Consider the following 25,239-nt stretch of genomic DNA (forward strand, 5'->3'; position numbering starts at 1 on the left):
GGTGCAGAGGAGATTTACCAGGATACTGCTAGGCTTTTTGCATTGGAGCTAGGCTTTTCTTCAAAGGAGACATGATAGAGATGTATAAGATTTATTTTTGTTTATTTCGAGATAAGTGCAGAACAGTCCTTCCAGTCTACCAAGTCGGGCTGACCAGCAACCCATTGATTTAACCTTAGCCTAACCACAGGACAATTTACAATGACCAATTAATCTATTAACCAATACATCTTTGGACTGTGGGAGGAAATTGGAGCAACTGGAGGAAACCCATACACACTCAGGAAGGACGCACAAACTTTCTTACAAAGGATGCTGGAATGGAGCTCAGAACTTCGACACCCCAAGCTGTAGTAGTGTTGCACTAACCACTACACTACTGTGGCATAGAGTGGACAGCCAGCACCTTTTTTCCAGAGTGGCAATGGCTAATACTTTCAAGGTGACCGGAGGCAAATATAGGGGGTAATGTCCAGGTAAGTTTTATACAGACAGTGTCAAATGCAAGGACAAACTTCTTGGAGTGATGGTAGAGGCAGATACATTAGGGACATTTATGAGACTCTTAGGCAGGCACATGGATAAAAGAAGAATGTTGGGTTATAGCGAAAATGACTCTGGATTTGATTTCTGTGAGTAGGTGGACAACATGTAGAGATAATTTCATTGGAAAATAGAAGTAATTTGTATTGATTCCTATAACAGCACGTTTAAATTGCCATTGCATAGACTTGCATGTATGCAAAACTGGAGCAAGCTCCACCCACATGATACCACTCAGTTAAAAACTTGTAAATATAAAACTGGAATCCACAGAAGTACCTGTGAAGCTTTGCAATTCAAGCAAAATCTAACTAGTTTATCAATGTCCATTAGAGAAGAAAACATGTCAGTCAGTCCCACTTGTGACTCAACAATACAGTTAGCTCTTAGTTGTTGTTTGAAGTAACAACTGTATTTAATCACTTTAAAGAACAACAAGCTGATGGTAAACAGTAAATGTAGACTTGCCAGCAATGGCCACATTCTAGAAGACAGTGCAAAGAACATTTACATGAGTATTGTAAAGGCACTTAGGTCTGAACTGGGGGTCCTGCTCTCCCAGTTCTTCACAAGCTACAATTATGGGATTAACATGTAAGATTTCAATTAAGATTCAGATTTGACCCATGTGGTTCCGCTTGGTGGTGCAATAATATTAGCGCTGGACTCCAAAGTGAAGGTTCCCGAGTTCAAATCCATGTCGGGTTAAGCGTCGAGCTAGCAACACGGGTTCGTAAAAACAAGAATAGCTTGCTACGGAGACACCGTCAAAAGACAGTGCCCTGATTACTCTGCTGCCGAGTTAAAGGCTATTCTTCTTCTTCTTCTTCAACCCATGTGGGATATAACCACACAGATTTTTGGATTCTCCCATTGTAAAAGGAAGTAAAAAGAAATCAAAGAATGCAGGAAGCCCTCGCAGATTAGGCACCATCTGTGGGAAGAGAAACAGTTTAATCTTTCAGGTTAAAGACTCTTCAATCGAACCGGGAAAGAGAAAGAAATTAGTTTTAAGTTGCAGATGGGGCAGAGGTGGGCCATTTCTGCAGTTTAAATTACCTAGCTCTTCTTCACTGTTGTCCCTTTAAAACTGTCTTTCCAGTTATGCATTGTCAATGTTGAACCAGGCAAATGTAGTTGTTGTGCAACCTTTTGAACTGTAAGCCCAATTTACCTTGAGCTTAAGCATTTCTGTATAGCTGAAGCCACACTGTTGTGTACAGAAATTGGATTTGAACTCAATGTCATTATTTGTATATATTTTGTTATTGGACAACTTTCAAAGTTGATTAACCAATTAATAACTCAAAATTCCCAGGGTGTAATTATTTGAATGTTATATAGATGCATTGAATAATTAATGTAAAATCCACCTCAGATCAACTTTTCATAAGTTACTAATCCTTACTGTATTACTGTGAAACATCTCAATGTATTGGAAGAAAAGGATTCATATTTGTAATATACAGTAGATGAGGGTCAATGAGAGGGTCAAAGTGTCCGTTGTCTTTAAGCATCCAAGCTCTTTTTTTGCAAGTATTGTAACTATTATGCTGTGAAGCTATAACTAAAGCAGGGAAAGAAGAGAGTAAGAGATTGGAATGAGACTGATAAAATGAGGAAGATATATATATATATTTGTTGACCAGTTATTTCAGAAAATATTAGTTAAGCCAGATGTCTAGCTTGCATGTTATGTAATGGATAAATGAGATTACAAGGTAGCCAGTTGATTGTTTTCTTGGAGAATAAAATTCAAGGAATCAGGCTGCTGGTGGGTGCAGTGCATGCTGATTCACTGTAGTCCTGAAGAAAGCAGCTCAAGATTGGTATGTGTCTGTGTGATGAACATTATGGCAGCATCTGTTCTATATGGTACCTTACATCATATTGACATTGGGTCTTCAGCTGGCCATCATGTTTTATATTTCAAGATCATTATTTCCTTTGAAAGCTTAACTTTAGAAACAGCATCCTCAATAATTCTGCTTTGTCCCTGAATGGTGTTCAGCTTGACATATCCAAGCAAGTGAGGACTATGCCTCAGTTTGATTTATGCCTTGTGGATGATGGGTTTAACTTTGGGTATTAGTAGAGATCACAACTCTAACTTGCCTTAGTAACCATAATGCTTAGATTAGGTCAATATTTGGGAATGTGGTGGTGATAATGTCTTTGAATTTGATGGGGACATAATTTACTGCCAGCAATAGTTCATGTGTAGATGTGTACATTAGTAAGCTATATCAGCTGGTTGCATGGTGATGAAACAACCTTGTGCCAGAGTCAGTAGGACCAAGCAACTGATTGTGGACTTCAGGCAGGGGAAGTCAAAGGAACACACACGAGTCCTCATCAAGGGGTCAGTAGTGAAAAGTTCCTAAGTATAAGCCTCTCCGGAGATCTAGCCAGAGCTCAGTATATTGATGCAATTATGTAGAAGGCACACCAGCATCAATTAGGAGTTTGAGGAGATTTTCTATGTCACCAAAGTCACTCGCAAATTTCTACAGATGTACTGTGGAGAGCTGGTTGCACCACTGTCTAATATGGAGGGGCCACTGCACAGGATCAATAAAAGCTGCAGAGCTTACAGCTCAGCCGGCTCTATTACACCATTGAGCTTCTTAGCATCAAGGACATCTTCAAAAGGCAGCATCCATCATTATGGACCCTACCACCCAGAACATACCCTTTCCTCATTACTGCCATTAGGGGGAAGGTATAGGAGCCTGAAAACACAGTCAACATTTTAGGATTAGCTTCTTCCCCTCTGTCAGTGGATTTCTGAATGGTCCATGAACCCACAAACCCTACCTCACTATTTCTTTTTGCACTACTTGTTTAAAAAATTTTAATACACATTTCTTATTGCAATTTACAATATAGTGCCTATAAAAATATTCACCCCTCTTAGAAATTTTCATGTTATATTGTTTTACATTGAACCTCAGTGGATTTAATTTGGCTTTTTTGACATTGATCAACAGAACAAGACTCGTGTCAAAGTGAAAACAGATGTCTACAAGGTGATCTAAGTTAACTACAAATTTCAAATATAAAATAACTGATTGCATAAGTTTTCACCTTCTTCAAGTCAGTAATTAGTAAATGCACCTTTGGCAGCAATTAGAGGCTTGAATCTGTGTGGATAGGTCTCTATCGGCTTTGTACATCTTTATACTGCAATTTTTTCCCCATTCCTCTTTACAAAACTGCTCAAGCTCTCAGATTGCATGGGGATCATGAGTGAACAGCCCTTTTCTAGTCCCCCCACACGTTCTCAATTGGGTTGAGGTCTATACTCTGATTTGACCACTCCAGGACATTAACCGTGTTGCTTTTAAGCTATTCCTGTCTAGCTTTGACTTTATGGTTGGAGTCATTGTCTTGCTGGAAAACAAATCTCCCAAGTCGCAGTTCTCTTGCAGACTGCATCAGGTTTTCCAATTTGATTTCCCTGTATTTTACTGCATTTATTTATCCTCTACCTTCACAAGCCTTCCAGGGCCTGCTACAATGAAGTATTCCCACAGCATGATGCAGCCACCACCGTGTTTCACACAGTAGAGATGATGTGATTTTGATCATGTTTGGCTTACACCAAACATAGCGATGACCAAAAAGCTCAATTTTGGTTTCATCAAACCATAGAAGCTTCTTCCAGCTGAGTTCAGAGTCTCCTGCATACCTCTGGCAAACTCTAGCTAAGATTTCATGTGAGATTTTTTTTCCAACAGTGGCGTTCTCTTTGCCACTTTCCCATAAAGCTGCAACTGGTGAAACACCCAGGCAACAGTTTTTGTGTGCTCAGTCTCTCCCATCTCAGCCACTGAAGCTTGTAACTTCTCCAGAGCTGTCACAGGTCTCTTGGTGGCCTTCCTTACTGGTTCCCTTCTTGCACGGTCACTCAGTTTTTGAGGATGTCCTGCTCTAGGGAGATTTACAGTTGTATCATATTCTTTGCATTTCTTGATGATTGACTTAACTGTACTCCAAGGAGTTTCAGTGACTTGGAAATTTTCTTGTATCCATCTCCTGACTTGTGCTTTTCAATGACCTTTCCATGGTGTTACTTGGAGTGTTCTTTTGTTTTCATGGTGTAGTTTTTGCCAGGATACTGACTCGCCCGTAGTTGGACCATCCAGATACAGGTGTATATTTACTAAAATCAATTGAAACACCTCGACTACACACAGCTGATCTCCATTTAACTAATTATGTGTCTTCTAAAACCAATTGGCTGCACCAGTGATGATTTGGTGTGTCACACTAAAGAGGGTGAATACCTATGCAATCAATTATTTTGTGTTTATATTTGTAATTAATTTAGATCATTTTGTTGAGATTTGTTTTCATTTTGACACGAAAGAGTCAAAAAAGCCAAATTAAATCCACTGTGATTCAATGTCATAAAACAATAAAACATGAAAACTTCTGGGGGCAGGAATACTTTTTATAGGCACTGTGTATTTTACGTAATGTATTACACTCTACTGCTGCCACAAAACAGCAAATTTCATGACATATGTCAGTTAAAGCTGATTCTCATATGTAGGTCCTGTTGCATTTAGGTATGGGCTAAGTGCTGCAATCAATGGCCAATGCTCTTACTTTTGACTACGATAGATTGAAGACAAATGATAAAGCAGATATAAATAATTGGATTCAAGATGCTGCCATCAGGAACATCTACAGTCATAGAATTGGTGATCAACAGCTACATTCGTATTTCTTTTTTCTAAGTATGGTTCCATCAACTGAAGAATTTCCCTGTGTTCTCATTTTTTAATTTCTTTTTCCATGGGTGTACTGAGGAAAGGAGTTCATAACTCGTGAGCCGATCGGGTTGGTAGAGAGTAAGCGAAGAGATTCTCCAGTTGGTGTCTGCATGGAACCAAACCCCTCAGTCCACTGTGTCCGTGCCATCATCAATCACCCATTTACACCAATCCTTCCCTGACCCATGTATTCAAGTGGACTATGATATTTTTCTCCTGAAGACCGAGTGTCTTTTCAGTTGCTTTTGCCCGCACTGTAAAATTGAGACATCGTTGTACATTGTTACTTGTTAGTTTTTTAGGAAGTTGGTTTTGATAAAGAAAGCCCTTCAATCTATTTTATCTTTCAGAATACATTTGACCATTTTCAAAATTGTTTGCTTAATGAAGCTAGTGTTGTGGTCTAAGTCTTCTAGTTAGATAAGCAAATACTTAACGGTGTACTCACTTACGTGTGACTCACCTGTATTTAACTTGTATATCTTATTTCAAAATTTAACAATACACAAGTTTTTTCATTAGCTCAAGTGGGCTCTGTTAAGAATGTACCACCTTAGAAGTGTAAAAAGCTCAGGGATCAGGGATGAATTATCTCCAATTAATGATAGTCTCCATACATTCTAGATCTAGTTCTCTTAAACATGCCTTACTCATTTACATATGTTAACAATGACTTTATATTTTATTTTAGTTCTGGGAAGTTATTAGTGATGAGCATGGCATCGATCCTACTGGAACCTACCATGGAGACAGTGATCTCCAGCTGGAGAGAATTAATGTCTATTATAATGAGGCTACAGGTATTAATTGGCATATTTACATATTTTAGGTTATATAATATGAATAAGAATGGTGATTGCTCCCTACATCACATTCTGTGATCAATTCCACCTTTTACACTTCTAGAATTGTTTAGAACTTTAAAAAAACTCTGCTGCCAATAACAATAAGAATGGTACAACCTGGTACTTCAGGACAAAGGGAGATAATCTCCTTAGGAATTTTGTGCATTTGATCAAACACCCTCAGAATTCAACATTATTTTTAACATTTGATTCATAAAGTGATGTCAGGTATTAAAGTCTCTCCCCTTGCAATAACAATCCAAAATCAGGGGGCTTTTAGTAACTAATACAAAGCGGGAAGTACAGAAATACCTTCTGATAATTTATTTAATTATCTGTATTTTGAATGGAAGCACAAACCAATAAGAACATATCCAAGTTCAAACAAGTGCAGAAGACATCACCAGAAGACAAACAATTTGGGGGCATTTTTTCTTCCTTTGACTGTTGTTTTGCCATCTTCCCTGCCCCTTCTCACTGCCACTCTGGTGAGTAGAGAAATGAATACTCAGTGATGTCTACTGAAATCAGTATGTAAGGCAGTAATGTTCTGTACATGCAATGAGTCCCAGTTGGAGGCTTCCATTACAGGTTAAGTTTGATGAGAAACACATGTACAATCAGACTTTAGGATCACCTGCTACTGGAGAACATATATTTTCCTGACGTTTACTTACTTGTACTGTATTCCAACTCCACATTTAGAGAGCTTGGGCCTCCACTCATTGCATCATAGTCCCAGATCAATTGACCCTAGCTGAGACTTTGAGCAATGGAGATTCAATCTTCATTGAATCTCTCCCATTTTATGCATAAGCTCCATATCCCAATATCATTGCAACCTTAGAGCTTGGACTGCTAATGTAGGATAATCCCCTGAAACCCCTACATATCCTAACCCTGCAGGAATGTGATTGCCTATTTACACAGCTTCAGTCTCAGACATGGGTTGCCTCACAAGTGGGTTCAAAAGTAAAGTTTAAAACCCTTCAAATTTAATTATGCTTCTAGTCTTCTATCCTAACCAAATATACAAGTTACAGATATCTTGAAAAACCAAAAGACAGTAAATGCTTAGCCTGTTAGCCAACATTTGTGGAGAGAGAAACAGAATTAACGTTCCATTAAAAATTACATTTGGAAATCAAAGATATTCTCACCTGTGGCAGGGAAGAGAGGGTGATAGGAATGAAAGAAATATCTATGATGGTGTAGAGACCAAGAGATTTGTTAATGTTTATTAATGTTACTATTGCTGTTTGAGAAAGGGTGGTAAAGATTCCTCCTGGTGTTTAGCCTTCCTTTCATAAAAATGTTGCAACAAGAAGTGTGGCCATTGGACCCTCAAAGATTCTCTGCAATGAGCAATTGTCAGTTCTGTCCACTTGCTTTTACCCTGTAGTCTATCCATTCCCCATACCAATATCCTTGAATTTGTTTCCAATATACCTTTCAGGAAGCAAATTGTGTTTCATAGCTACAGGATCTGATCAGCAGCTATGTGTCCTTCATTAAGTAACTTGTTTCCTATCAACTCAAAACCTTTCCATTACAGGGCACCAGTTGGGACAGCGATGGAGAATGCTTCATTTAACCAAATAAGTGTAGCTTCAACAACACTCACAAAGCTTAGAGGAAACCAGCCTGCTCAAATAACTACCAGCCTTCATTCATTCCTTCCACAACTGTTTTCACTCTGTAGACTATCCTACATTGTTCTGACAATACCTCCCAAAAAATTCTAGGATAGCCAGCACAGGAAAACCCGACTACCTAAATGGTCCCTTCCAAGTCTTCCAGGTGCCAGGATCAAGGAAATTCTCAGTCTTGAAAAGATAGCGATATATTCACATTGATTTTTAGGAATCCTTGGCTTGTCACTGCCCAGAATTGAGGAGCATATGGAATTGGTCTGGATGCCTAGAGTTTCTTGATTGTGTTGATTGAAACACTTCCAACTGGGAATCCATACAGAAACATAGAGTGAGATGGTTTGTTCAAATTATCATTCTATTCTTTAAAGATCTCCTGCAAGAAGGCAAGGAATCCCCAGACCTGTAAAAGTTGCAGCAACTCTCCTTTTGTTGGAATTGAAGCAGTTTTTGTCTTTGACATAGACCATCGCAAGAGGAGCTGCCCAAGGGGACTAGCCTAGACAATAAATCTCATGGCCACCACTTTATGTATAATCAAGCAGCACCAAAAAGAAGGTTAATGACAAGACCACACCATGCGGACAGAACATCACTTGGGATATTCAATTCCTTAATCTTCAGTCATATATACTATGAGTACAAATCTTTGCTTTATCAATATAAGAATGTGATTTATTAATTTTGTCTTCTGGACATGAGATTTGGTGATGTTTATAACCATCTGAAGTTGCTCTTGAGAAGACAGCAATGGGCTCACTTGACCTCCTAAGGTCTATGTTGTGAGTTGCCAGACTTTAATCCAGTAGTTTTGAAAGAATACTGACACATATGCAAATGGAGATGCTGCAGGAGTCAAGTCAAGTCAAGTCACTTTTATTGTCATTTCGACCATAACTGCTGGTACGGTACTTAGTAAAAATGAGACAACGCTTTTCAGGACCATGGTGTTACATGACACAGTACAAAAACTTGACTGAACTACATAAAAAACAACACAGAGAAAAAAGAACATCAACAACACACAACAACTACACTAGACCACAGACCTACCCAGGACTGCATAAAGTGCACAAAACAGTGCAGGCATTACAATAAATAATAAACATGACATAGGGCAAGGTGTCAGTCCAGGCTCTGGTTATTGAGGAGTCTGATAGCTTGGGGGAAGAAACTGTTACATAGTCTGGTCGTGAGAGCCCAAATGCTTCGGAGCCTTTTCCCAGATGGCAGGAGGGAGAAGAGTTTGTATGAGGGGTGCATGGGGTCCTTCATAATGCTGCTTGCTTTCTGGATGCAGTGTGTAGTGTACATGTAAGTGATGGCAGGAAGAGAAACCCCAATGATCTTCTCAGCTGACCTCACTATCTGCTGCAGGGTCTTGCAATCCAAGATGGTGCAATTTCCGAACCAGGCAGTGATGCAGCTGCTCAGGATGCTCTCAATACAACTCATGTAGAATGTGGTGAGGATGAGGGGTGGGAGATGGACTTTCCTCAGCCTTCGCAGAAAGTAGAGACGCTGCTGGGCCTTCTTTGCTACGGAGCTGGTGTTGAGGGACCAGGTGAGATTCTCTGCCAGGTGAACACCAAGAAATTTGGTGCTGCTAACGATCTCTACCGACGAGCCGTCGATGTTCAGCGGGGAGTGGTCGCTCTGTGCCCTCCTGAAGTCAACAACCATCTCTTTTGTTTTGTTCACATTCAGAGACAGGTTGGTGGTTCTGCACCAGTCTATTAGCGCTGCACCTCCTCTCTGTAAGCTGATTCGTCGTTCTTGCTGATGAGACCCAAAATGGTTGTGTCATCGAGGAACTTGATAATGTGGTTCGAGCTGTGTGTTGCAGCACAGTCATGGGTCAGCAGAGTGAACAGCAGTGGACTGAGCACACAACCCTGGGGGGCCCCCGTGCTTAGTGTGATGGTGTTGGAGTCGGTGGTATTTCCACAAGTATGGCTTTTATCAGTCCATCTCTGTAGTGGTGTGCCTATGTAAAGTGTTGTCATGATTATACTAATGAGTCATTCGGCATTGCTGGAGCTCATCTGTAGTCACAAGGTGCTAAGGAAAGATAAATATCAAGCTTCCTCAGTGTTGCTGTTCCAGAATATTGATTTATTTTTATGAAGGTAAGCTGCTGTCAGGATATAGAGAAATGTGGATGTGGTACCTTCCTCTGAGGGAAGCTTCAGGTGTGAATGGTGCCATTCAAAAAAGCTTTGAGTTGTTGAACACACCTTGTTAGAAATGGTTATTGCCTGAGTGGTGTGATTGTTACTTGCCACACTTCAATTAAAGCTAAATGGTTGTCCACTATTTTCTGCATGTTTCATTATCTAGGGAATTGGAAATTGTGCTGAACTGTGTGTAATTATTAGTGACTGACTAATATAAAGGCGGCCATGAGCAATGATTATTTGGATGAGATAATTGATCTTCAGGTGTTAATAGCTTTAATTTTTAGACAGGATATGCCTCCACTTTCCATCTTGATACCCTGTGTTTTATATTTTGCAGCAACTTTTGGTTGTCCTTCCTCAAGTTATTCTTCAGTGTCAAAGGCAGGCATTCATGCCTTATCTTTGGAAACCAGCTGTTGTCACATTACATTACAATTTTATTACAGGCAAGCCATGTTTGTACTGACTGTGAGGGGTCTAGTCTGAATTCAAATTCACTTTGGTAGTCACATTACTGGTTAATAGTGGGTACTACTTGATTGTTGATTCTTTCCATCACTTATGGAATGGTTATGAACAGGTCTGGTTAGATTGTCCTTTTAGGGCACAGGACATAGCTCCATTTTTCTAACTTGGGTGCAGTTCAGGAGTTAGGGGCCTCAGTATTCAGTACATGCAATTTGTGTAACCACACGACATATGAGGTTGGGTGGGATTTCAGTGAAGTTTTGGGGTAAGGATGAGAGCTGTGATGACTTTAATGAATAATATTAAACACAGAAAATAAAACCAGGTGAAGGCCAACAACTCTGAGTGAGGAAGCACACCCTCAGGTTCCCCTTAACCCATGACCTCTAGAAAATCTCACCCAACCTTTATTTTAAAAGTATGCTTACATTTACCCTATCCATACCCCTCATAATTTTGTATACCTCTATCAGATCTGCTCTTGTTCTCCTCACCTAGACTCTAGTCCTAACCCATTCATTCTTTTCCTATAACTCAGGTATTCAAATCTGGCAACATCCTTGTAAATTTCCTCTGTACTGGTAGTCTTATTGATACCTTCCCTCTAGATAGGTGACCAGAACTGCACACAATACTCTAAATTAGGCTTCACCGTGGTCTTATATAACTTCAACATAGCTCCTGTAACACAATACTTTGATTTATGAAGGCCAATATGCCAAAGGCTCTCTTTATAACGCTACCTACCTGTGATTACACTTCCAAGGAATTATGTATCTGCGTTCCCAGATCCCTCTTCTGCCGCACTCCTTCAAAGTGATTGTGGCTGATCATCTGAATTCCATACCCTGTTCCAGCTTTCTCTGCATTTCCCTTGATTTCCTGGTCCTTAGAAAAATATCCAACTCCTTTTTGGATTTATTTAATTATTTGGCATCAACTGCTTTCTGTGGTAGGGAATTATATAGGTTCACATCACTCTCTGGGAGGGACAGTCTCCTTATCTCAGTCCTAAAAAATGCTAGCAGGGCCAGTCGGGACATACTGTGTGCTTCAGATCACAGGGTAGTCGAGGACCAGTGAAAAGAAGTCAGGTTTAAGCGGAGCAGTCACTGTGGAAGTGACCATTGTGTGAGTGGGCCCGTGTCAGAATGGAGAGTTTGAGGCTTTGGCTCAAAGGTGCTTCGGTGAGAAGAGGTGAGGGCTAAGGTAAATTTCTGGGAAGTTTCTTTCTTTCTTTGTCTGGTAGTGCCTAGCTAGTGTAGTGAGGATGGGTCCAGGGTCATGTCAGACATGGGAATTCTTGGAGACCTCCAGACTACCCAGCTGCAGCTCCTGACAGACCACGTTAGGAAAGTGGAGCTGCAGCTGGACAAGCCACAGCTCTGAGAGAATGTGGAGACAGATAAGACCCACAGACAGGTAGTCAACCATTAGTTATGGGAGGCAGGTAGCTGGGGGTATGTCAGGGTGGGAAAAACAGAATAGACGGACAGAGCAGAGTTCTCCTCATTAACAGGCTTTGCGTGGTGTTGGGGAAAACGAGAGAACGCTGCAGCAACCAGGTGCCTGACACTGACCATGGCTCTAGCTCTGAAGGGAAGGGGGAGAAGAGGAGTGCAGTTGTGATGGGTGATTCAGTGGACTATAAGACATAGAAGCAGGATTAAGCCATTTGGCCCATCGAGTCTGCTCAGCCATTCCATCATGGATAATTTATTATCCCTCTCAACCACATTCTCCTGTCTTCTACCTGCACCTTTGATGCTCTTTCTAATCAACCACTGCTTTAAATATACCCAATGACTTGGCCTCCACAGCCACCTGTGGCAAGGAATTCCACAAATTCACCACCCCCTAGCTAAAGAAATATGTTCTTGTCTCTGTTCTAAGGGGACATCCCTCTGTTCTGAGGCTGCGCCCTCTGGTACCAGACTCACTCACTATAGGAAACATCACTTCCACTTCCACTCTGTCCAGGTTTTCAATGTTTGACAGGTTTCAATGAGATTAACCCTCATCTTCTGAACTCCAGCAATTACAGGCCTGGAGCCATCAAATGCTTTTCACACTCAGGATCACTCTCAAAACCCTCCTTGGACCCTCTCCAATGAAAGCACAAGCACATACTTACTTAGAAAAGCAGCCCAAACTGCTTACCATTTTCCAAGAGCGGTTTGACGAATGCTTTATAAAGCCTCAGTGTTATCCTTGCTTCTATACTCTTGTCCTCTTGAAATTAATGCTAACATTGCATTTGCCTTCTTCGCCACTGATTCAGTGACTTTGGTAATAACAACAGTCTCTCAGTCAATGTCAATAGAACAAGGAACTGATTGTAGACTTCAGGAGAAGGAAACCAGAGATCCATGAGCCAGTAATCATTGGAGGATCAGAGGTGGAGAGGGTTAGTAACTTTAAATTCCTGGATGTCATTATTTCAGAGAACCTGTCCTGAACTCATCATATAATTGCGAAGAAAGGATGACAGTGCCTCTACTTCCTCAGGAGTCTACAGAAATTTAGCATTAACATGTCGTCAAAAATCTTGGCAAACTTCTATTGATGGGTGGTGGAAAGTGTGCTGACTAGCTGCATTATGACCTGGTAGGGGAATGCCAATGCCTTTGAGTGGAAAATCCTACACAAGGTAGTGGATTTGGCCGAGTATATCATGAGTGAAACCCTCCCAATCAATGAGCACATCTACATAAAATGTTGCCATAGAAAAGCAGCATTCATCATCAAAGATCCTCACCATCCAGTCCATGCTCTTTTCTTGCTGCTGCCATCAGAAAGAAGGGACAGGTACCTCAGGACTTGCACCACCAGGTTCAAGACTGGCTCTTGAACAAAAGGGGATAACTACACTCATTTAAGGACTCATTTATCTTGTTATTCATGTAAATTACTTATTGCTATTTATTTATCTGCCTCCTGCCAGTCAGCTGATCTTCTATCCATGCAAGTGTCTTTCCTGTAATACCACGGGCTTTTATTTTGTTTTGCAGCCTCAGGTTCAGCACTTTGTAAAGGCCTTCTTAAGATCTAAGTAAACATCTACTGACTCTCCTTTGCCTGTTATCTCAAAGAATTCCAGCAAATTTGTCAGGCATTATTTCCTCTTAAGGAAACCATTCTGACTTTGGCCTACTTTATCATGCCCCTCCAAAACCTCATCTTTAATAATGGACTCCAACATATTCCCAACGACTGAAGTCAGGCTAACTGGCCTATAATTCCCTTTCTTTGGCATCCATCCCTTCTTAAAGAGTGGAGTGACAGTGCAATTTTCTGGTCCCCTGGAACCATTACAGAATCTAGTGATTCTTGAAAGAACACTGCTAATGTCTCCACAATCTTTTCATCTACCTCTTTAAGAGCTCTGGGGCATAGTCCATCTCATCCAGGTGACTTATCTACCTTCAGACTCTTCAGCTTCTCTGGCACTTTCTCCTTAGTAATAGCAACTACACTCACCTCTATCCCCTCACACCCTTGAATATCTGGTATACTGCTCATGTCTTCCACAGTGAAGACTAACGCAAAATACTTATTAAGCTCGTCTGCCACTTACTACATCATCTTCCAGAGGTACAAATTCCACTCACCTCTCTTTTACTCTTTATATATCTGGAAAAAACTTTTGGTATACTGTATTGCTGGCTAGCTTGCCTTCATATTTCAGCTTTTCTCTTCTTAGTGCATTTTTGTTGCCTTCTGTTGGTTTTTAACAGCTTACCAGTTTTCCCACCAATTTTTGCTATATCATGTACCCTCTCTTTTGCCTTTATGCTGTCTTTGATTTCGCTTGCCTGCCATGATAGCCTCATTCTCCCTTTAGAATATTTTTTCTTCTTTAGGATGTATCCATCTTGCACCTTCTGAATTGTTCTCAGAAGCTCCAGCCATTGCTGTTCTGCCATCAGTTCTGCTAGTGTCTCCTTCCAATCAACTTTGGCTGGCTCATCTCATACCTCTGAAAATTCCCTTTACTCCATCATAATACTAATACATATGATATTTATCTTTTTCTCAAACTGCTGGTGAATGCTATCATATTATGATCTCTGCCTTGTGAGGGTTCCTGTACCTTAAATTCAAATCAAATCTGGTTCATTAAAACACACTCGATGCAGAATTGCCTTTTCCCAAGTGGGCTCAACCACAAGGTATTCTAAAAAGCCATTTCTTAGGCATTCTATAAACTCACTTTCTTGGGATCCAGCACCAGCCTGATTTTCCCAGTTTACCTGCATATTGAAACCCCCCCCCCCCCCCCCCCACCATGACTACTCAGGGACAGTATCACAGCTGCAGAAAGGAAGGACTGCATGGAGGGATTATCTATTGATTGTCAGTATGGGTGGAAGTAAGAAACAGAGAGGGAGCATTCTGTAGACACTCAAAAGCAATAGACACTGAAGAACAGATGGCAAGCAGATTTTTGGAGAGGTGCAAAAATAACATGATGTCATAGATGATTCAACTTCCCTAATATTGATTGACACCTCCTTAGTGTAAAAGGTTTACATGGGGCAGATTTTGTTAGGTTTGTCCGGGAAGGATTCTCAGCTCAATATGTAGAGGAGAGACCATGCTGGATTTGGTGCTGAATAATGAACTATATCAGGTGTCAGCTCTCTTAGTGGGAGGGCATTTTGGAGACAGTGACCAAAACTCTGTAAACTTTACTATTGCCTTGGAAATGGATAGGAGCAGACGGTATGGAAAATATTTGATTGGGGGAGGGAGAATTATGATGCTTTTGGACAGGAACTTGGGAGTGTAAATCGGGAATGGATGTAGTCAGTGAAATGTGCAACAGAAATGTGGAGGTTGTTCAGTGAGCACTTGCAGGGGATTTTGGATAGATCTGTTCCAATTGAGACAGGCTGTTAGGATTAAGGAACCGTGGTGGAACATCTAGTCGAGTAGAAGAAAGAAGCTTACTTAAGGTTTAGGAAACATGGATCAGACAGGGCTCTAGAGAGTTACAAGGTAGCCAGGAAGAAGTTGAAGAATGGACTAGGGAGAATGAGAAGGTCTTGATAAATAGGAATAAGGAAAGCCCAAGGCATGCAACATGTATGTGATGGCTACAGTGAGGGCAGGACTGATCAAGGGTAGAGGAGGAAACATGCCTGGAGTCAGAAGAGATGCGAGGTCCTCAGTGAATACTTTGCTTCAGTGCTCACCAGTGTGAAGGACCTTGATGTTTGTAGGATAGCATAAAACAGACTAATATGCTGGAACATGTAAGAAAAAGTATGTGCAGGAACTTTTGAAAAACATTAGGATAACTAAGTCCCCAGGGCCAGATGGGATATACCTTTGGTTACCACTGGAAGAAAGGAAAGAGATTGCTACATCTATAGCTATGATCTTTGCATCTTCACTGACCACAAGAGTAGTATTAGATGCTTGGAGGGTGGCAAATGTTGTCCCTTTGTTGAAGAAAGGGAGTAGGGGTAATCCTGGGAATTATAGACCAGTGAGTCTTACTTCAGTCTTGGGCAAATTATTGGAGAAGATTCTTAGGGACAGGATTTATAAGCATTTGGAGAAGTATAGTCTGATTAAGGATAGTCAGGATGCCTTTGTGAGGGACAGGTCATGCCTCATGAGCCTGATTGAATTGTTTGAGGATGTGACAAATTACAGTGATAATAGTAGAGCAGTGGTTGTAATGTATGTGGACTTCAGTAAGGTGTTTGACAGAATTCCCCATGGTATTCATAAAGTCATTCATAAAGTCCGGAGCTATGGATCCAGAGAAACTTGTCTGTGGGGCTACAGAATTGGCTTGCCAATAGACGGCAGAACAATTGTAGATCAAGTGCATTCTGCTTGGAGGTGAGTAACCAGTGGTGTTCCATAGGGATTTGTTCAGGGACATCTATTCTTTGTGATTTTTATAAATGATTTGGATGGCGAGGTGAAAAACTGGATTAGTAAGTTTGCAGATGACATAAAGGTTGGTGTATTTGTGGATAGTGTGGTGGGTTGTTGTGGGTTGCAGCAGGACATTAACGATGCAGATCTGAGTTGAGGAGTGGCAGATGAAGTTCAACCTGAGAAAGTGCAAAGTGATTCACTTCAGAAGGTCGAATTTGAAGGCAGGATACAGGGTTGACAGCAGAATCCTTGGCAGTGTGGAGGAACAGAGGGACCTTGGGGTCCATGTCCAGAGATCTCTCGAAGTTGTTGTGCAAGTTGATTTGGTTGTAATAAAGGTGTATGGTGTGATGGCCTTCATTTTGGAGGATTGAGTTCAAGAGCATGAGGTAATGCTGCAGCTTTATAAAACCCTGGTCAGATTGCAATATTGTGTTCAGTTCCAGTTGCTGAATTATAGGAAGGATGTGGAAGCTTTAGAGAAGGTGTAGAGGAGATTTACCAGGGTGCTGGCTGGCTGGACTAGAGGGTATGCCTTCTGAAAACAGGCTGAGCAAGCTAGTGCTTTTCTCTCTGGAGTGAAGGAGGATGAGCAGTGACTTGACTGTATGTACAAAATAATAAAATACATTGATCACGTGGACAGCTAGAGACTTTATATCAGGGGACATAATTTTAAGGTGATTAGAGGAAAATATGGAGGGGGATATCAAAGGTAAGTTCTTTACACAGAGAGTGGTGGGTGTGTGGAACCCTCTGAAGGGTGGTAGCAGAGGCAGATACATTAGAGGCATTTAGGAAACTTACACAGGCACATGGATGATAGAAAATTGGAGGGCTATGTAGGAGCTGTTGCAGCTTGTGAGGGGGAATGATGACACTGAACAAAGAATCAGATTGTGTAGTTCATTGGATGGAAAGCTCTGGTGTCTAAATTTCTTATCGAGCGGTCCCTCAGAGTTGAGGATGACTTGGTTCGAGTGGATCTGGGGAGACTAATGAGGGCAGTGTCGTGACACAAAAACTCTGCCTCACATGTGACAAAAGGTTGAGTAAGCAGGGGTATGAACCTTCTGCTGTTTTATCTGGACTTCTGTGCCCTAACAATGGACTAGCTCCTGGTGGCATCCTGAATTCCTTTTGTGCAGTCACAGGCAAAAGATTTCCATGAGTCCAAAGGGTTCTGCCATTTCCAGGAGGCTTTGAGAATGTTTTTGAACCATTTCCCCTGTCACCTAGATATCTCTTGCTATGACAGTGCTCAGATAGTGACTATTTCCGGAGTCAGGTGTCACTCAACATCAGATTCCCAAAACAAATGTTGCATTTCAACCTCCATCGCAGCAGGCTATTACCAGGTGAATTCTACTTCTCTGGGAAGAATGATGCTTGCGTAGAATCAGGTGTTGATACATCTATTAGTTGCAGTGCATATAACTTTGGTGAAGAAGTTTACTACGTTGTGCTTCAGAGTATAGATTTCCAACTTCACTGTTCATCATGGAGCATTGCTTGCTCTCACAACATCTGTGATTAAGGATCTCCAAGGAAGAATCTGCAATAGTCCGTACCACCTTCATGGACACTGATATGGCTAACGTGGTGGTCTGAAATGTCAAAATTAAGGAGGTTTACCCATTACTAACTGAATTCCAGCTAATGTTACAAAACTTTGTAAATACAAGAGATTCTGCAGATGCTGGAAATCCAACTCCACGAGAGTGGATATCAGATCATTAGAAAATGATGTGGGAGAGATAGCAACACACACAAAATGCTGGATGAACTCAGCAGGTCAGGCAGCATCTACGCAAATGAATAAACAATCGACGTTTTGGGCCAAGACCCTTCATGAGGACTGGAAAGGAAGGGGAAAGATTCCAGAATAAGAAGGCAGGGGAAGGAGAAGAAAGACAAGCTAGAAGGTGATAGGTGAGACAACACATATAAAATACTGGATAAATTCAGCAGGTCAGGCAGCATCTATGGAATTGATGATGGGTAAAGCCAAGTTGGGTGGAGTTGATGGATGAAATAAGAAGCTGGGAAGCGATGGGCGGAAGAGGCAAAGGGCTGGAGAATATATCTGATTGGAGAGGAGCTTGGACCATGGGAGAAAGGGAGGAGGAGAAGCACCAGGGGGTGGTGATTGGCGGGTGAGGAGAAGAGGTAGGAGGCCAGAGTAGGGAATAGAAGAAGAGGGAAGGGGGGGCTGGGGAAGAAGAAATTACCAGAAGTTGGACAAATCGATATTTATGCCATCAGGCTTGGAGGCTACCTAGATGGAAAATGAGGTGTTGCTCCTCCAGCCTGACAATGGCTTGATTGTGGCAGAAGAGAGTGCCATAACTGGCAGGAATAGGGATAGGAATTAAAATGGTTGGCCACAGGGAAATTCTGCTTTTTGCGGTTGATTGACAAAGTGGGTCCCCAATTTGCGCAGGGTCTCACCAGTGTAAAGGAGGCTGGAGTGGCAGCACCAGATACAATAGACGACCCCAACAGATTCACAGGTGAAGTATTGCTCACCTGGAAGGACAATTTGGGATCCTGAATGGAGATGAGGGAGGAGGTGAATGAGCAGGTGTAGCATTTCTGTCACTTGTAGGGATGTGTGCCAGGAGGGAGGTTAGTGGGAATGGACAAAGGTGGACAGCTGAGAGTGGTGGGCGGGTGGAGAAGGTTAAAGACATATTTGGTAGTAGGGTTCCATTGAAGATGCTGGAAGCTGTAGAGAATGAGGCACTGGATGTGGAAACTCATGTGATAGTAAGTGGGGACTAGAGGAACTCCATCCCTGTTAAGGCAGTGGGAAGATGGAGTAAGTGCAGATGACTAGGTAATGGAGGAGATGCAGATGAGGGCAGCATCACTGTAGCAGGAAGAGAGACCCTGTTCTTTGAAGCAGGAAGACATCTCCGATGTCCTGGAAAGCCTTTACTGGTATCTTTGATCACTGAATCTGTCTTGACTTGAGTTGCTGGCTATGATAACCTGATGCTATTGTACCTGAAAGATCAGAAATAGGCACAGCCAACCATCTCCACTTGAATAGAACTAGATATCTGTTATGCTAACCGTCTGTAATAGATGGATAACTGACGGAGATAAATGCCTGGCTGAGCTTCCTTAAAATGAAGTGTTGTGCAGCTTAGGGGAAGAATAAGGATTTATTTACATAATATATGTGGAAATCATTTTGTACTGGTTAACAGGCACATTGAGGGGAACCAAATTGGTCAACATTCTCCAGTCTATACAGCTCAGTTCTTTGGGTAGTGTGTATCTCTAAACAGTGTTTGTGCAGTGGTTATCTGTGCATAGCTGTTGACTGATGTGATTGACATAATCAAAAACAGTCCTGAATTACTCTAGATGTACCGTAAAAATTCTGAGTATAATGTAGCACTGAGGTACTTAAGGTAGAAATGATTTGAACTGTTACACTTTTTATGGGCCTTTTTCATAATTTTATTTTCATAACTACCTTCAAAGATACTTAAAACAAAAAGACATTAATTTCCTTCTTTTAAAACCGAATCTTAAACTTTCATCTTGCACTTTCTGAGTACCAGGACCCAGACCTAGCTGACCGTGCAATGCACTAATGGTATGGTGTGGGTGTTTAGACAATTGCACAACAATGCTCAGGAGGTACTCTGCCTGTTGTAGGGAATGCATGAATAAGAATTTGCTATTAATGGTTAGGCTTTATGATAAATTGCAAACAAAAAGAGTTTTGATTGAATTTCCAGTAACAAATTTCTAAACCTAGCTATGTTTTCATGATTTATTGACATATAGTCTATTGGTGTAGGTGGTAAATATGTGCCACGTGCTGTGCTGATGGACTTAGAACCTGGTACGATGGACTCTGTTCGCGCTGGACCTTTTGGACAGATTTTCAGACCTGATAACTTTGTGTTTGGTAAGTATAGCTTACAAAGCAAGAGGGACCTGCATTTATATTGTGTCTTTGACTAGAGCTAAAGCAGTAGCTGTGTCATTATGTTGTAAATGCATATCAAGATCTTCAGAAAGTAATGAGCTTTTGATGTCTTTTATCTTTACATGGACATAATGGATGCCCACTAGGATGCTGAGGACTATTAAACAGTCTTTTTTTTAAATAAGGTCATTGGACCTTCTATGTATAGGCAGTTGGGCATCTGGTTTAACGTTTGTCTCGTTTAAGAGATTTGGTAGGTGACACAGTGGCACTGCTTTGGTGGCAGGGTGCAATTCTGACGTTGGCCACTGGATGTCCCACTATAAGTGGCTGGTGATAAAATCTGGAGGGAGACAGTAGTTTACAAGAAAAAGGTGGGGAGTCAGATTTATTTGACTTGGTTGGAGCAGACATCGGTTTGATGGGCTGTAAAGCTTCCTTTTATTACACTGGGAATTAACTCATTTAAAAATTAGAACTTTAAAAAATCCGGTAAAAATTCTCTGCCATTTAATACCGTTTAAGTAAAGACTGCAGGAAATTTGGGACTTAAGGTCAATTCCCTACAGATTTTTGTTATTTGTTGTCTTTGTTAGGTTATTAAGCAGAAAGGTATAGTAACTAAACAGCACCTGGCAACAAATCTGATCCTGGAGGAGCTCATGCATCTCGATAGGACAACCCTCTCATTCCAGGAATTCACCCAGTGAGAACCTCCTTTGGACTGTCTCCAATGCTACTGCATTCTTTCAAAAGTTCAGAGACTGTTTATTGTACATCCTGTACAAATGTAACAGTACCTCCCTGTTCTTAAACTCCAACCCCTTTGAAAAAAATGCTTTTTTTTATGTGGTCCATGTACTGGAACACCTAGATCCTTCTAAGCTTCAGTCATTTGTAACTTAACTTGCTGAAGAACAGAACCTCCCATTTCCCAACATTAAATTCCATTTGCCAGATGCCTGCAGAATCGCTCTATCTATATAACCCTGCAGAATCACAATGTCCTCATCATAGCGTACCTTTCTGCCCAGTCTCGTATCATTAGCAAACTATGAAACCTTGCCACCCTTACCCAAAGCATTGATGTAAATAGAAAACAACTGAGGGCCAAGAGCTAAACCCTAGGCTTCTCCACTAGTTAACTCCACGCAGCCTGAAAAGGACCTGTCTATTCCAGTTCTTTGCTTTCTATGTAACAATTGGTTTTTAATTCATTCTAGCACACTTCATCCAATTGATGTACCAGCATCTTATATTGGAAATTTCCTATCAACCTTCAAAGAATTTGAACCAATTTGTCACCCATTAAGAATAAGGGTAATGAACTTGGATCGGTGCAGGAAATAACGATCTGGTAGAAATGACAGAAACTTGGCTGTTGCAAAGGCAGGATCAGCTGCTCAAAGTTCCGAGGTTTAGATGTTTTAAAAGAAATTGGTGGGGGTGTTTAATGGCATTGCTCATCAGGGATAATGAAGCAACTGCAGAAAGAGAAGATTTCTTAGAGCGATCGTCTACTGAGTCAGTGTGGATAGAAGGAGCAAATGCTCTATTGGCAGTATTCTGCAGGCTCCCAATATCCACTGTGACATGGAGGAGCAGTATAAGTAGACAAATTTTGGAAAGGTACAAAAACAACAGGCTTGTTCTTACACTGACTTCAGTACCTCCTTCGTGCAAAATGTTCAGATGAGGCAGAAGTTGTTAGATATTTCAAGAAAGGATTCCTGACACAGCATGTGGACAGACCAACTTGAGGTGAAGCCTAGACCTAGTGCTTGGCAATAGATGTAAGAAAAATGGAAGATTATTTTTTGTGTAGGTGGAAAGGTTTAGATTAATTGTAGACTAGGTTTATAACAGTCAGCACAAAATCGTGGCCCAAAGGGCCTGTGCTGTTCTATAACTTACTTTCATAAAACACTATTGATTAGATTTGATTTTCTTCAGCTTTCCTAAATGAACAGTTGTTTTCTCTTTGATTATTGACTTCAGCATCTTGTCAACATTACATCGTAAACTACAGTTCCCCATCTTCTGTCTTACTGAACAAGGAAGTCACATTGGCTGCTTTCTAATTTACTTGTACCCTTCCTGAATGAAGTGAGTTTTGAAAATTTCCACCAATATTTCTGGAGTTACCTCCTTTAAAACTGTTGAGTTTAAGCCATGAGGTTCCAGTGATTTTTTTGTCTTTAGTCCCATGAGTTTCACTAATACGTTATCCCTTATCATAGGCATTTTTACAATGTTTCTCCATAATATTTGAAATTAGCCCATCCCATATCTTAGGGATATTTGTAGTTCCCTACAAAGTTTATGTAATTTATGTTTGTCATATTATGTTCTATGCTGTTGCTGCAAAAAGCTAATGGATGTGGATGCCCATGATCATAGACTTGAGCTTGAAGACTGATTCAACATATCTGTCTTTGTTTTCCATTATCAAAGCAGCACTCTTCCTGTAGGGAGCTCCCACTCTTATAGTAGCCTATGTCTTTCTAGTTATATATACATAGATTAGGCTTATTGTTTGTTCTTGCCATTTTGCATGCCCTATTTTTCAACTTACCTTTATCATTGAAAGCCTTTCCAAAACTTTTCCAAAAGAAGGCAAGACCAAAGCATATGAATCAAAGAGGCTACATATGGATTTACAACCTCATCCAATTACTGCAATTTTTGACTTACCAATGATTGATTTGCCCTCTGCAGCTCAGCGGATGATTGCATTTGCTACCTTAATAGCTAGAAGATCTATTCTATTGAACTGTAAAGAGATGAATCCTCCAACCACATCTCTTTTTCTTTTTCAATCTTTTTATTGAGTTTCATATATATTTAAAAAAAACATAACATAATAATGAATAGGTTATGAATACAATAGACTTGAAATTGCATTAGTAATAAGATAACAATATCCTATTAAACATCGACAAAAAAAAGTACATTAATCAATCAAGTCTATATAATTATATATGAAAAAAAACCAAAAATAATCGTCAAAAAAAAATTTGAAAATATATAAAAATATATATATATTGAGAAAAAAAAACACTAAACTAAACTAACATGGGCAATAATAACAGTTTATAAGTATATGATAGTGTCAAAAAACTCCGGAACTCCATACCTGAACAAGAATAAGTAGAGAGAAGGTCTGGAAAAGGCCAAATTAATTCATATGGAAATGTCGAATGAACGGTCCCCAAGTTTCTTCAAATTTAATTGATGAGTCAAAAATAGTGCTTCTAATTTTTTCCAAGCTCAGATAAGAAATAGTTTGAGAAAACCACTGAAACGTGGTAGGAGGATTTACTTCTTTCCAGTTTTGTAATATAGACCTTCTGGCCATTAATGTTACAAAAGCAATCATTCATCTGATTGAAGGGGAAAACTGATTACCATCCTCATTTGGTATACCAAAAATTGCAGTAATAAAATGAGGTTGTAAATCGATATTCCAAATTGAGGAAATGGTAGCAAATATGTCCTTCCAATAGTTATGTAAAGTGGGACATGACCAAAACATATGGGTCAATGAAGCCACTTCTGAATGACATCTGTCACATTGAGGGTTAATATGAGAATAGAATCGAGCAAGCTTATCTTTAGACATATGAGCTCTATGTACAATTTTAAATTGTATTAAAGCATGTTTAGCACATATAGAAGAGGAATTAACCATTTGTAAAATTTTTTCCCATTTATCTGTTGATATATTATATCGAAGTTCTTTTTCCCATTCTTGTTTAATTCTATCTGATATTTCTGGTTGTATCTTCATAATCATATTATAAATAAAAGCTACTAATTCCTTCTGACAAGGATTTAAGGTAAAAGTCAAATCTGAGAAATCCATTGAAGTTGAATTGGGAAAAGATGGTAGAACTTTATGTAAAAAATTTCTGATTTGTAGATATCTGAAAAAATTAGATTTAGGTAATTTAAATTTGTTGGAAAATTGGTCGAAAGACATCAAAGTACCTTCAAAAAAAAGATCACGAAAACATTTTATACCTTTCCTTTTCCATATGCTAAAAGCTTGATCTGTCAAGGAAGGTTTGAAAAAAAAATTAAGTAAAATAGGGCTATCAAGAACAATCAACCAACCACATCTCAGTGGTTCTCCCAAACCATATCTTGTTTAAATTTAGAAAAAATTAGGAGTGGTACATTTGACTCCTTGGTTAAATTTGAAGAAACTTGGAGGCCTTTTATAGAATTAATCTGACCTTTTCCGATTCTTTTATTTCATTCATTGGCTTGAGTAGAGGAGCGGAGTTAACAATGTTAAAGATTTTATTTGATATAATTGAATAGCCCAGCTTTGTTTAGTTTTGTCTTAGTTTGGTTTAGTTTAGTTTAGTTTTTTTAATTTAAATTTGTGTTTTTTTTTCCATCTTTTTAATTTTTTATTTAGGGTATCAAGGGTTTGGGAGGTCAATTATATTGGTGCTATTTATAGCTTTTCTCCCTTATGTTAATTGCCAACCATGTAATCCCACTCCCTTTATACTATGATTATTATGTATTTACTTTTGAAAAACATAATAAAAAGACTGAAAAAGAAAAAGAAACAAGATAACAAATAGGTGCAGGAGTCAGCAATCAGGTCCATCGAGCCTACATTCAATAAGATGATGGGTGATCTGGCCATGGTCTCAGCTCCGCCTACCAGCCTTTTCCCCACAGCCCTTCATTTCCCTACTGTGCAAGAATCTATGTATCGAATTGTGTCTTAATGAGGTAGCCTCTACTGCTTCCCTGGACAGAGAATTCCATAGAATCACTACTCTGGGAAAACCAGTTTATCAGTTACTAACCACCGATCCTGCCTCTTTCTTTTTGAATTCCTATAATTTTGATAAATTCCTAATGAGTGTCATAGACCAGCTGTTTGAATAACTGCCACCATTC

General features: G+C 40.1%; 1 protein-coding gene across 4 annotated transcripts in view; it reads left to right on the forward strand.

Annotated features, from left to right (window-relative positions):
• The window catches only part of LOC132407620 (tubulin beta chain-like), a 54,121-nt gene that overhangs the window by 26,700 nt on the left and 2,182 nt on the right, over positions 1 to 25,239 (forward strand). For 2 of the 4 annotated variants that reach the window (XM_059994394.1, XM_059994395.1), the window contains exons 2-3: positions 6,016 to 6,124; positions 20,185 to 20,295. The exons of 1 other annotated variant lie outside the window; for it this stretch is intronic. In XM_059994394.1, coding sequence (XP_059850377.1) covers positions 6,016 to 6,124; positions 20,185 to 20,295 — 220 coding nt within the window. The remainder of the gene's footprint in view (positions 1 to 6,015; positions 6,125 to 20,184; positions 20,296 to 25,239) is intronic. One more of the 4 variants, XM_059994396.1, reaches the window with a different exon arrangement.

Source organism: Hypanus sabinus, chromosome 18, assembly GCF_030144855.1.
Source record: "Hypanus sabinus isolate sHypSab1 chromosome 18, sHypSab1.hap1, whole genome shotgun sequence".
Classification (NCBI taxonomy): Eukaryota; Metazoa; Chordata; class Chondrichthyes; order Myliobatiformes; family Dasyatidae; genus Hypanus; species Hypanus sabinus.